Source organism: Leucoraja erinacea, chromosome 17 (assembly GCF_028641065.1).
Source record: "Leucoraja erinacea ecotype New England chromosome 17, Leri_hhj_1, whole genome shotgun sequence".
In the NCBI taxonomy this organism is placed as follows: domain Eukaryota; kingdom Metazoa; phylum Chordata; class Chondrichthyes; order Rajiformes; family Rajidae; genus Leucoraja; species Leucoraja erinaceus.
Window position 1 is genome coordinate 43,129,021 of NC_073393.1, and position 13,834 is coordinate 43,142,854.

A 13,834-nucleotide genomic window follows, 5' to 3' on the forward strand; every position below is an offset into this window, starting at 1 on the left:
GTTGCCAGGCTTTTCCTTGCAGCCCTTCTTAAACAGAGGCACAACATTAGCCACCCTCCAGTAATCTGGCATCTCACTCGTGGCTACTATATCTCAACCAGGGCTTCCGCAATATCTTCTCCAGCTTTCCACAGTGTCCCTGGATACATATTTAGTTCAGTTTAGAGAGACAGAGCGGAAACAGGCCCTTTGGCCCACTGAGTCTGCACCGACCAACAATCCCTGCACACCAACACAATCCTACACAGATTAGGGACAATTTTACATTTACACCAAGCCGATTAAACTTGACCTTGTACGTCTTTGGAGTGTGGGAGGAAGCTGAAGATCTCGCAGATAACCCACGCAGGTCATGGTGGAGAACGTACAAACTCTGTACAGACAGCACCCAGGGGCAGTATCAAACCTGGGTCTCCAGCGCTGTAAGGCTGTAGCTCTACCACAGGCCAGCGAGATTTATTTACTTTCATATGCCCTAGGGCATCCAGTACCTCCTTGATCGTAATGTAGGCAGTCTTCAAGATTTCTCCATTAACTGTTCTAAGTTCCCTAGCCTCCGTGGTTTTCTCCACGGTAAAAACTGAGGAGAAATACTCATTACGGGCCTAGCCTCGTCTGTGGCTCCACATGTAGATGACTGCTTAGTTACTGAGGGACCCCGTTCTCTCTCAAATTACCCTCTATGTGTAAAATCTCTGGATTCACCATATTTGAACAACTCAAAATATTTATTTGTCAATTCTTACAAATATTATGACATTACATTGATTTAATGGTAGACAAAAGCCATTCTAAACTAGGTCTAATGCACATTATTTCAAAATTTCTTTCAAAATGATGCATTTTGTTTTTACAGTTTGAGATTTCATCAACTCTTGATTCTGAAACCAAAATTTCCAAACAGTGAACGATAACTATTAAAACCTCCCAAATATTTTTAAAGCCCAGCACTGCTACTTCCTTTGTTCATATAATCATGGAAATTTCAGGTTACCCCTCACCTAGGGATCTTATAGTCACAGATGAAGTCATGGAATTGTACAGTACAGAAATAGGCCTGATGGCTCATCACGTTTATGTTGACCTTTTTACCCATATACACTAATCTCATTGCCTGCTCTGGGTTCTTCTGTGCCTTGCCACTCCCTCTTCTCCCCTCTCCCATCGGGCAAAAGGTATCAAAGTGTGAAAACGCACACGTCCACATTCGGGGACAGTTTCTTCCCAGCCGTTATCAGGTAAGTGGATCAGCCTACCACAACCAGAGAACAATCCTGAACTATTATCTACCTCATTGGTGACAGTCAGGCATCCCTTGGTTGGACATTACTGGCTTTACTGTGCACTAAACGTTATTCCCTTATCTATACTCTGTAAATAGCTCGATTGTAATCATGTATTGCCTTTCTGCTGACTGGATAGCACGCAACAAAAGCTTTTCACTGTACCTCAGTACACGTGACAATAAACTAAACTGAAATAAACTAAACTGCCTGAAGAAGGGTCTCGACCCGAAACATCACTCATTCCTTCTCTCCAGAGATGCTGCCTGTCCCGCTGAGTTACTCCAGCATTTTGTGTCTATCTTCAGTTTAAACCAGCATCTGCAGTTCCTTCTTACACATAAACTATTTAAGTTCCTTTCTAAATGGGTCTGAAATGTAGAAATTGTGTCAGGCTTTAACACTTCCTCTGCCGACAAATGCCAGATATATCGACCACTTTAAATTTTTGATTCCCTTTAAAACTCCTTCCTCTCATATTGCCCTTTGCCCTTTTGTGTTTGATAACCTTACTCTTGGAAAAAGATTCTGAGCATTGTATAAGGTAACCCGCAGCTTTCTCCACTCAATTGATCAGCTGCAAAGCGTACAATAATGCACGTACCCGGCATAACCTGAATTACCTGTTTTTGCCTTTTTTTGTCAGTACATTCTTTGTTGTACATGGCTATATCTAATATTTCTACAACAAACAGAATAATACAACTATCCTAATCATGGTCTGAAGAACACATTAATATTGTCCATGGTACACCCTGAACATTCATATCGCAAACATCATAAGAATATCAGAAACAACATCATGCCAACCCTCAAGCATGTTCCAATATTCAATTACATCCTGGTGATTTTTTTTTCCTTAACACCATTTCATTTGCCTTCTCCATATCCTTTGATTCCTCTAATATACAGAAATCTATCAAGCTCAATAATGAAAATCAATGATGGAGCATTCACAACATTCTAGGGTAGAAATTCACAACATTCTAGGGTAGAAATTTTCAAAGATTGTCCACCCTCTGATTAAAGAAGCGGAACTAGTATCATGGTTATTGTGTACTAGATGGGCTGAAGGGCCTATTTCCACGTTGTATCTTTCAATCCATTCTCATTTCAATGAAATGCCTCTTATTGTGAGACTATGATTTCCATTTTCGGGATATCAAACAAGGGGAATATCCTGCATCTACTGGGATTGATACGATTTCAATTAGGTTATCATTTTTCTTCTAAACTATAATGAATAGAGGCATCGCCTCCTCATCCACTTCTCACATGACAGGTCGGCTGTGCCAGGAAATATTCTGATTAATTCGATGCATTCCATCAGTGGCAAGTCCGTCTGGCTTTTGGCAAGGAGGCCATGATAAGACACCACATGTGGCCTCAACACACCACATAATCATTGTAAGATATTTTTCTTCTTGTGTTCAAAGCTAATTAAAATTTGCCTTCCTAATTGCCTGCTTCACCTGCAATTTACCTTTCAGTGATTAATGTAAAATGACATTCCGGACCAGTTAGCCATTAATATTTCCCATTCATTCACTATTTTTAAAAAATACTCGGCATCTCTTTTTTCCTTCACTGAAGTGGATAGATAACCTTACAGTTTTCCACATTGTACTCGATCGACCATATTTTGCCTATTCACTCATCTCATGTCCATTCCTTTTAAGACTCTTTGCATCCATACGACTTATTCCTACTTAGTTTCATGTCTTCAGCAATCTTAGAAAATGATTGACAAGGATTGAAAATAGTTGGGGTCAAGCTCCAAATGCTGCATCACCCCACCGGTCAACGGTTCCCTGTTCTTGTCTCAAATAGTGGAGCCACGTTTGCTACTCCACAATCTGCACATATTATTTCAGTAACATTTGAATTTTGAAGTTGACAACTGCAGCGTGACCACCACCTTCAAAACCCAGTGATTTATATCAACAGCTCTCTGGAAATTAAGAGTCTTTGGGGTCATTAACTTTCTGTGTAGTTTCTTTTCCTAATACTAATTTATTTTTACGTGCTAGATTGAAGAGGAAGGACTCCAACTGGGCTGCAAAATGACCAGCAAGAGGGGTCAAATGGAGGGGAGCGCACCTAGGATGCCAGGTGTTGCCGTTGAGCCCTCTGGAGGTGTCGTGGGCCTATCAACGAAACACCAAGGAAGGTGGGTGCCCACCTGATGACCCCAATGAATTGTTTACCCCTACCCCCACTCAAGATAGTAAGAAGGTGCCAATCATAGTCGGGGTTGTCATATCAAGTCCTATAAGCTCAACTGTACTAGATTTTTGTTGCTCTATTAAGTCTTGGAGGTTTTTAACCTCTTCTTCCAAGATAGACACAAAGTATTTGTTCAAACTCATAAATCATCTTCATTGTAACCATAACAATATTTGGTGAAGACCGACAGAAACTCAGTCTGCTGCTATATTTTAATTTCAGTCACACACCATATGTTAGCCTGCTACCCAGTTAGCCTGCTACCCAGTCTCAGAGCAAATAGACCTTTGTCTAATTTTTGATTTCTAACCTTATTTACATTTTTGTACATCATTGTTAATGTCCATCATCCATTGCTGAGGGGTGATCCATTGCTGAGGTGTTTAAAGTCACGAGGTAAATTAATAGGGTGAATGCACAGACTCTTTTGCACAGGCTAGGGGAATCAAAAACAAGAGGATTTATGTTTAAGGTGTGAGGGACAAGAGAGAGACAAGAACTTGAGGAGCAAAATTCTCACACAGAGGTTGGCAGGTTTTCTGGAACAAGCTGACAGAGACAATAATTGAGGTAGATACTGTAACAGCATTTAAAAACACATGGGTCGGTGCATGGACAGGAAAGGTTTAGAAGGATATGGGCCATATGCGGGCAACTGAGACTTGGATGCGGCGTCTTGGTCAGCATGGATGAGCTGGGCTGAAGAGCATCTTTCCATGCTGTATGACTCTATGACACTATCCTTGCGGTGTAGAGAGATGAACTGAACCCACTCTTCGGATTCAGACATCAAGGTCAAACTGCCAATGACATAGATTAAGAGGGAACTGCAGATGCTGGAGAATCGAAGGTTACACAAGAAAGCTGGAGAAACTCAGCGGGTGCAGCAGCATCTATGGAGCGAAGGAAATAGGCAACGTTTCGGGCCGAAACCTTTCGGTGACATAGATTGTGTGGCTTGGCATGGATTTGGGGTGGAAGATTGCAACCTTCACGTGGTCCGCCCTGTTTCGACGAATGAAATCAACCTGGTGTGCACAATCAAATAAGATCAAATAGAACAAGTTGTCCTACAATTTTAGGCTGTGCACGCCCTACGCAAGAAGAAGAAGGCTTGGGTTTGTAATTTGGAGGCAGTAATCATCACCAAGAGAAATCCCTGCTCCTTCACAACCCATATTTTGCTTAGATTTGTCTGAGCTTGTGAGCTCCATCACCCAGGAAATTGCTTCAAGACTACACCATGTTAAGTCTGTACATGAGTCGCAATGTAAGGAGTTAAAGGTTACAAATAATCGGCCAATTTCCACCTTAACTACGACCTTAGAAGTTAACATCAATATTTATTTTTACAAACTTTTAATTATGTTTGTGTTTAATGTTTCATGCTTAATAGATGTATCCCAATGCAATTGTTGCAGAAATGTCATCCTCCCGTGAAATAATGCTGAAAATTTATATTCAAAGTATTTACAAAAACCCGGCATTTTTGTGAATTTAGAAAAATCCGCCACTGCATGGTTGCTGTAAAAATCAATAGCAAATTGCTTTTAACATTTCTGTAATTTTTGCTGCATGGTTTTATTCGAGTCACAGAGTGATACAGTGCAGAACCAGGCCCTTCACCCCAACTTGGCCACACCAGCCAACATGCACTAGCTACACTAGGCCTACCTGCCCACATTTGGTCCACATCCCTCCAAACCTGTCCTAAAGGGTGACACAGGATCAGAAGATGTAGAATCCTTGCGGGTAAAGCTAAGAAAATGCACAGGTGGAAAGACCCTGATGGGAGATATTTACAGGCAACTGAATAGTAGCCAGGATATAGGGTACAAATTACATCAGGAGATACAATTGGCGTGTAAGAAAGGCAATGTTATGGTGGTCATGGTGGATTTCAATATGCAGGTAAACTGAGAAAATCAGATTGATATTGGACCCGGAGAGAGGGAATTTGTAGAGTGCCTACAGATGGTTTATTTGAGCAGCTTGTTGTTGAGCCTACCAGGGAAAAGGCAATCCTAGATTTGCTATTGTGTAATGAAAAAGTTTGATTAGGAAGCTTAAGGTAAACAAACCCCCCAGAAGGTAGTGACCATAATATGAAAAAATTCAACCTGTAATTTGAGAGGAGAAGATGAAATCAGATGTGCCGGTACTACTGTTGAGCAAATGTGACAACAGAGGCATGAGGGAGGGACTGGCTAAAGTTGATTGGAAAGGGACCCTAGCAGGGATGATGGTGGAACAGCAATGGCAGAAATTTCTGGGACGAATTCGGAAGACGCAGGATCTTTTCATTCCAAACAGGAAGATAGATTCTAATGGGGGGAATGAGGCGACCGTGGCTGACAAGGGAAGTCAAAGACAGGATAGGCATATGGATGAGAAGGGAATGGAGGGTTATGGTATGAGTGCAGGCGGGTGGGACTAAGGGGAAAAAAAATTTGTTCGGCACGGACTTGTAGTGCCGAGATGGCCTGTTTCCGTGCTGTAATTGTTATATGGTTATATGTTATATGGTTATAAAACTAAAAGGGAAGGCCTATAACATTGCAAAGATTAGTGGGAAGCTACAGGATTAGGGAGCTTTTAAACAACAACAGAAGGTAATTAAACAGGCAATACGGGGAGAAAACATGAAATGTGAACGTAAGCTAGCCAATAATATAAAAGAGGATAGTAAAAGTTTCTTCAATTATATAAAGAGTAAGAAAGAGGCAAGATTGGGCTGCTGGAATGTTATGCAGGAGAAGTGATAATAGGGAATAATGAAATGGCTGATAAACTGAATATGTTTTTCATCTATCTTCACAGTGGAAGACACCAGCAATGTGTCTTAAATTCAAGAGAGTCAGGGGGTGGAGGTTAGTGGAGCGGCTATTACTTGGGAGAAGGAAACTGAAAGGTCTGAAGGTGTATAAGTCACCTGGACCAGATGGACTGCACCCTAGGGTTCTGAAAGAGGTAGGTTTAGAGATTGTGGAGGCATTAGTAATGATCTTTTAAGAATCCAGGAGTGGTTCTAGACAATGGGAAAATTGCAAATATTACTCCGATGTTCAAGAAAGGAGTGAGGCAGAAGCGTGAAAACTATAGGCCAGTTAGCCTGACTTCAGAGGTTGGTAAGATTTTAGAGACCATTATAAAGGATGAGATTTCTGAGTACTTAGAAGCACACGATAAAATAGGCCAAAGTCAGCCTGGTTTTGTGAAAGGGAGATGTAGCCTAACAAACCTGTTGGAATTTATTGAGGAAGTAAATAGTAAGATAGACACAGAAAAATTAATGGATGTGGTTTACCTGGATAGTCAGAAGCTTTTGATAAAGTTCCACACAGGAGGCTACTATAGAAGATGGGAACTCACGGTATCGGAGGGCAGATACTAGCATGGATAGCAGGTTGGCTGGATGGCAGAAGGCAAGGGGTGGCAATAAAGGGGGCTTTTTCTGGTTGGTTGCCATTGACCAGTGGAGTTCCGCACGGGTTAGTGCTGGGGCCACTACTCTTCACGTTGTATATTAATGATTTGGATGAGGGGATTGAAGGCTTTGTGGCAAAGTTTGCAGATGATACGAACATAGGTGGAGGGGGCAGGAGGTGTAGAGAGAGCAGGGACTCTGCAGAAGGACGTGGACAGGTTGGGAGAGTGGGCAGAGAAGTGGCAGATGGAATATAGCGCAGTAAAGTGTGGAGTCATACTAGAAATGATGGCGTAGACTATTGGGGAGAGGATTTAGAAATTGGAAGTGAAAAGGGACTTGGGAGTGCTGGGGCAGGATTCCCAAAAAGTTAATTTGCATATCAAATCATCGTAAGGAAGGCAAAGGCAATGCTAGCATTTATTTCGAGAGGACTAGAATATGAAAACAGGGATGTAATGCTGAGGCTTTCTAAGGCACTAGTCAGACCACATTTGGAGTAATGTGAGCAGCTTTGGGCCCCATATCTGAGGAAGAATGTGTTGGTATTGAAGAAGGGCCAGGGGACATTGACGAGAATGATCCCACAATTGATTGGGTTAACATATGATGAGCGTTTGACAGCACTGGGCCTGTACTCACTGACGTTCAGAAGGATGAAGGGAGACCTCATTGAAACTTACCAAATAGTGAAAGGCCTGGATAGAGTGAATGTGGAGAGGATGTTTCCACTACTGGGAGAGTCCAGGACCAGAGGGGCACAGCCTCAGAATAAAAGGACGTACCTTTAGAGAGAAGATTAGGGTGAATTTCTTTAGTCACAGGGTGGTGAATCTGTGGAATTTGTTGCCTGTGGGGGCCAAGTTATTGTTTTTTTTCCTAAGGCACAGATTGGCAGATTCTTGATTAGTACGGGTGTCAGGGGTTATGGGGTGAAGGCATGAGAATGGGATTGAGAGGGAAGATAGATCAGCCACGATTGAATTAATCATTTAATGGGCTTAATGGCAATTCTGCTCCTAGAACTTGTGAACTGCTGAACCTTGGGGCCACAGCAAGTTCACTGTTGTTGTGAAGTGTCTCTATGCTTGCACTTTCTTTAAGTTTCATATAGCAGTGGAAACTGATATTATGTGATTGGATATTTTTGTTCAGGACTTTAGATGATCAGTGTGTAGGATGTAAAACATTACTAAAAATAGATATCTTCCCGTCTTCATCATTTAAAAAGTGCCAGTAATCCCAGTATGGTGATTAATGGTATCATGATGACACAGCAAACTGGGTTTGTTTCTGAACATGGGTGCTGTCTATGTGGAGTTTGTACATGTCGGAAGGAACTGCAGATGACAGTTTAAACTGAAGACAGACACAAAAAGGTGGAGTAACTCAGCGGGACAGACAGCATCTCTGGAGAAAAGGAATAGGTGACATTTTGGTTTGAGTCTGAAGAAGGGTCTTGTCCCAAAACATCACCCATTCCTTTTCTCCAGAGTTGCTGTCTGACCCGCTGAGTTACACCGGTTTTTTGTGTCTATCCTCTAGAGTTTGCACATTCTCCCTGTGACTACTAGTTTGACTACTCTGATTTTTATCTCATACTCTGAAGATGTACTAGTAGGCTGGTTGACCACTGTAAAATGTCACCAGTGTGGACGAATGGCAGAAAAATCATGGGAGTTGCAGGGCAATGTGAAACTGAGTAGGCTGCAGAGAAATAGGAAGGGGGTGGGACTGATGGAGTAACCTTGCTGGGAGCCAACATAGGCAGGCATGATGGGCCGAGTGGCCTTTTTATGAGTAGTTCGGTCATTTATATCACACCATGAAAATATAACACACAACATCCTACAATTGACAATAATGTGTCAGGCGTGTGAGTAGTTCCAGAGGAGGCGGAAAATAACTGCATTCATCTGTTGACATTCTCACTGCAGGCTCCGTGAACTCAACGCCAAAAACACGAGTTCAGGAAAACAAGCACAGCCATTTGATTTTGACGGTGCTTTTTCATAGTTGCGTTTTAAGGAGACATATTTAAATGCCAGAATGAGGAGGAAGGACCTGCAGATGCTGGTTTACACCAAAGATAGATACAAAATGCTGGAGTAACTCAGCGGGACAGGCAGCATCTCTGGAGATGAGGAATGGGTGATGTTTCGGGTCGAGACCCTTCTTGAGAAAGGGCAGGGTCTCGGCCCGACCCGAACCTTTAAACGGCAGGGTGCTGGTTCCTCATACATTGCATGCCGCGGGAATGGGGAGAAAATATGTACATTCACCGCCATTCTGGTGTCGTTCGGATTTGCTTTGTATTATTATCAGCTTCCGCTCCCATCCTACTTTAGGTAATTTAAAAATATTATGTCATGTAATTGGAGTAATCAAAACATATCGTTTCCGGTAGGTTAGAAATTAACAACATATCATGTTGAAGAGACTGTTACTATTAGCACCCTAGTATTTATTCTCGGTACTGCCCAAATATGCTTTAAATCAGTGGCATTATCTCCACAATCTGTGCTTTGTTAATCGATAATGTTTGTCGGATCCACCTCTTTAACGCGTTGCTGGCCACTTTTTATCTGCTCATTTCCTTTCCCTTCCGTGTTCCACATAGATATCTGGTCGCATTTTATTGAGGCCATCGCCATAGAATTGAAATCATGAATTCGCCCCATGCAGAGTTGAAGCAAGTCCTCTCTTGCTTCGCTGTGAAATCTGGTGCATCATGTTCTCCAGCTGAACACCGGCTCCACTAAATGTGAAAACCGCATTTTATTCCACAATGCGGAAAAGTTTTGTACGATGGCCAAGAGGACACAAACTAGTTTATTTCAATCATCTGAACCCTTCGATGCAACCATGATAAGATTTCTGCTAAGTCAGCAGATCTGGGTATTAACTTGCAAGCGTTGCCTAGTCATCACAAGCCTATCATGGTACCTTCGCAGTGTACGCGGCCTCCCATCTTATTTCATCCTATCAACCGGTCGACATGTTGATTATTGATTTCCATTTCCATGGGTTTTATAAAGCTCTGCACATTTTAACTACAGAATGTTTGGCTTTACATTTCGTTAAAAAAATCGCTTATTCACACCTGGCATCGCAGACAAAAATGTCTATATTTGTGCACTATTGTCTATAGCCTTGTAGCTGGCATTGTATCGCTTGTTCTATTAACAAGAAACTATTCTGCATCTGATATATGTTATGTCTTTCTATCAGGCGTCTACTATATTAAAGCCACATGGAAGTTTTCTCTGCTGATCGCCATTACTTTTTTTTTTAGAAATAGGCTTTCAAACTAACAAAGATAAATGTGTTGGTGTGTCCTTAGTTACACTTCTCCATCTATGGTATAGTTGGTGATCGTCGCTTCCAGTAGCTCATGAATGTATGTATTTTCTGTGACGGTTACCTATCTGCTGTGGCTTTCCTTATGGTTTGGACGTTGAATCAAGTTCCTCAGTTTCATAACTCATTGACATTCTGGTCAATGGAAACTCACTTTCTGATTTTAGAATTTTGGATTTATAATAGCAAAGCATTCGGAATTAATTACTAACTTACAGATTATAGAAAATATTTTTTTTTTGTCCCTGGAATTCCCTTAAGATGAATGTGAGTGCAATTATTTACTCTGTGGCTGCCTTACCATTACAAGATGCCTCTCGCCCAGGCGCTTATTTCATTACAAATGTCACCGTTTGAATAAGCAGATTGAAGTTGACTTATCCTACCTCCATCTCTATAGGTCTCTGTTCCGTATCCATCTTGAAGCCCGTTGTTCCACGTTCCCTCATACTTGGCTCTGGTGCCAATGCTCTCCCGCGCCCCATATCGTCCCTTGAATCCGTGGCACCATTCTCCTTTGTAGACCCATTTCCCTTTGCTTTCCACTCCGATGCCGTGTCTCTTCCCCTGTGCCCATGTTCCCTGGTAAGTATTGCCACTCGGCCAGGTGTATACTCCCACCACCTCGAAACCGTGGCTCCAAGAGCCCGCGTACTCTCCTTGCCCCTTTGGTCCGGTACAGATGCCATATCCATGGGCCTTGCCATCCTCCCAGCCCCCACAATACGACCCTCCATCATCAAAATCGAACCTGCCACCCCTGGACATGCATGAAATGAGGATTACAATTCAGAGCAAAGAAGGCGTTTGGTCTATTCAATCGGATTTAAACAAAAACAATCAAAAAAGCACAAAAGGCGAGCAACGCCTTCAAATAACGTGATGGATCCACTAAAGATGAACCAACGGCTGGTTGCTAACAAAATCCAGTCATCTGGGATCCGACTGTCTTCGATAATTATTCACAAATGCTGGCATATTTGCAGGGAAATCTTGTAAAGAAGCGATGAGGTTCAGTTGGTTAGGATTACGCCTTTTGGCACAGCAATGCGTCTCTACACCTCAAGAGAAAAACAACAGACCTGATGTTTTTTTCCAATCTTGCACCATTGCTCTAATGCTGAAGGGAGGGTGCTTGTGTTTTCTGAGCTGTCTGGAGTGGATGTTGCTGAACCAAGGGATCTGCGGAGATGCACACACTCTCTCCCGTCCCCGAGTCCTGGTGCTTCTGTTTATAAAACCCTGTTGGAAGGAACAGGGCTCCTCGCAAGCCTTCTCGATAAACTGGAGGCGCAGGAGCTTGCGTAACGTTCACACACACTTAGAGAATCCCACTGCTCGGATCTGTTACTGCTGCAGAGAGCAGGCTAATCTCTCAACACTCGCCCGTTTCAAAGCCACGCCGAGCCTGCTTCTGTGCATTTAGAAAATGATCAGCGCCAGCTAGCTGTGTCGGAAATGGAGCTCTGTCATCATTTACATCGGAAATTCGGTATTATACTTACATCTTGTATCAACGATGTATTTATATGTACACACACGCACACACATATACATAAGCACACATATAGATAGATCGATAGATAGATCGATGGATACAACGCGAAGCTGGTATTCTGGAATGAGCGACCGAGCCCATCTTTACAATTAATATTGAGTATTGTTGTTGTCGAGTTGATCCATATTCTGTGATTCTAGAGCTGTTCGCTCTCTGCCTTCGCATCAATTAGATGGGAGAGTCCAATAAACGGCAAGATGTTATTCAAGGAAACGCTGTCGATGCAAACATCAAATGATAACATTGTTGTTGAGGACATCAGGTGGCATTGCCGGGGTCGGTACAATGATATTTCTGACCTTAGTTCTTTTAATGACTGGTTTACTCGTCGATTGCATAAACAAGCTTTGAATGGAGTGTGTGTGTGTGTGTGTGTGTGTGTGTGTGGTGACTTGCACGTTGCAAAATGATGCATTAATCAATAAGGCCAAAGCAGCCCTGGAGGCAGAATAATATTATACTAGTTGGCCTGCTTGTTTGGTAGTTACTTTACCTACACATAATAATAATTTTCGTCGGAAGCTTTTACCGGCTTTATTGGGGGAGGGGTGATGGAGAATAAACTCATATGAATGTGTTGCTGCCTGTAACTCGCCGTCTAATTAGCCCTCCCGGCCAATTGCCAGCAGATCACACTGCTGCCTTCAAATAACGAACACCCCCTCGCAAATGGCATACATACATACACAAACATGTGTGTTTTAATCTCTTTTTCCACGTTTTACTGTCAAAATAATGTACAATTTGTCCCCTTTTCCGTGTATTTCTAAAGCCTGTGGTATTGGGTGTAATCTGTGCTGGCAATCATCCAAACTGATTGCTCGTCTGTTTTGTTAGAAACGGAGGTGGCGTGTAAGCAGGAGAGACACCATCTGGCCTCCCGTCTTCTTTGCAACTGGCGAAAAGTTCATTTTAAACAATTGTGGAACACAGTAAAACAAAAACAAAAAAACGCTGACAATATCCAGCAAATCGTGCCGCGTCTGTGGGGGGGAGAAGGAACCGAGCCAGCGTTTCAGGTGGAAAACCCACCCTCTGAATTGAAAAGGATACAAAGCTGCAGGCCTTGGCTCCATAGGGCGGGCACACCATGGGGATAAACTGTAAACAAGGTCATCTGGTCAATACGTGAATGAGAGCGACAACATTGATGAAATAATGCGGGAGGTGTGATTTGGGAGCAGGAGGCAATGTCCAGTGTGTGTAGGAAGGAACTGCAGATACTGGTTTACACGGAAGATAGACACAAAATGCTGGAGTAACTCAGCGGGACAGGCAGCATCTGTGGAGAGAAGGAATGGGTGATGTTTCAGGTCGAGACCCTTCTTCAGACTGAGAGTCAGAGGAGAGGGAAGGACAGAGATATGTAAGTGGAATATCCCTTTTGATGTCTTGTTTCCACACCTTACACTTTCTTATCTCTGTGTCTCCCTCTCCCCTGACTCACAGTCTAAGGGTCACCCATTCCTTCTCTCCAGAGATGCTGCCTGTCCCGTTGAGTTACTCCGGCATTTTGTGTCTACCTTTGGAAATGTCCAGTATGTCAGGCTGCTGAGCAGTTCCTCCATTCCCAGGGATCATTCCCATTCCCAAGCTGATCCTATGCCACAGATGGATGACCGAAACCAAGACCAAGAAATCAAGCTGTAGTATTCAATATTGAGTCCAGAAGGCTGCAGATGAAAGTCACAAGGAAGATGAAATGCTGTTCTTGGAGGTTGCTTTGGGCTTTATTGTGACGTAGAATGAGGCCATAGAATGATAGGTCGGATGGGAGTGGGATGAGAAATTAAAGATGCCACTGCAGACTGAACATAGGAATTCTGCAAAGTGATCTCCCAATCTGCATTTCTCCAAACTAGAGGAGCCCACATAGTTTACATAGCCCATGCTGTACACCAGATTGGAAGAGGTGCAAATGGTTTGCTGCCATACCTGTAAAAAATGTTTTGGTCCCTGGAAAGGAAAGAAGTAAAAAGT

The 13,834-nt window shown here is 42.7% G+C and overlaps 1 protein-coding gene across 1 annotated transcript in view; it reads right to left on the reverse strand.

The window, feature by feature from the left end:
• The window catches only part of jph3b (junctophilin 3b), a 163,932-nt gene extending 150,743 nt beyond the window's left edge, over positions 1–13,189 (reverse strand). Inside the window, exon 1 of the mRNA XM_055649061.1 lies at positions 10,683–13,189. Coding sequence (XP_055505036.1) covers positions 10,683–11,064 — 382 coding nt within the window. The 5' untranslated portion in view covers positions 11,065–13,189. The remainder of the gene's footprint in view (positions 1–10,682) is intronic.
• Positions 13,190–13,834: the final 645 nt, after the last annotated feature.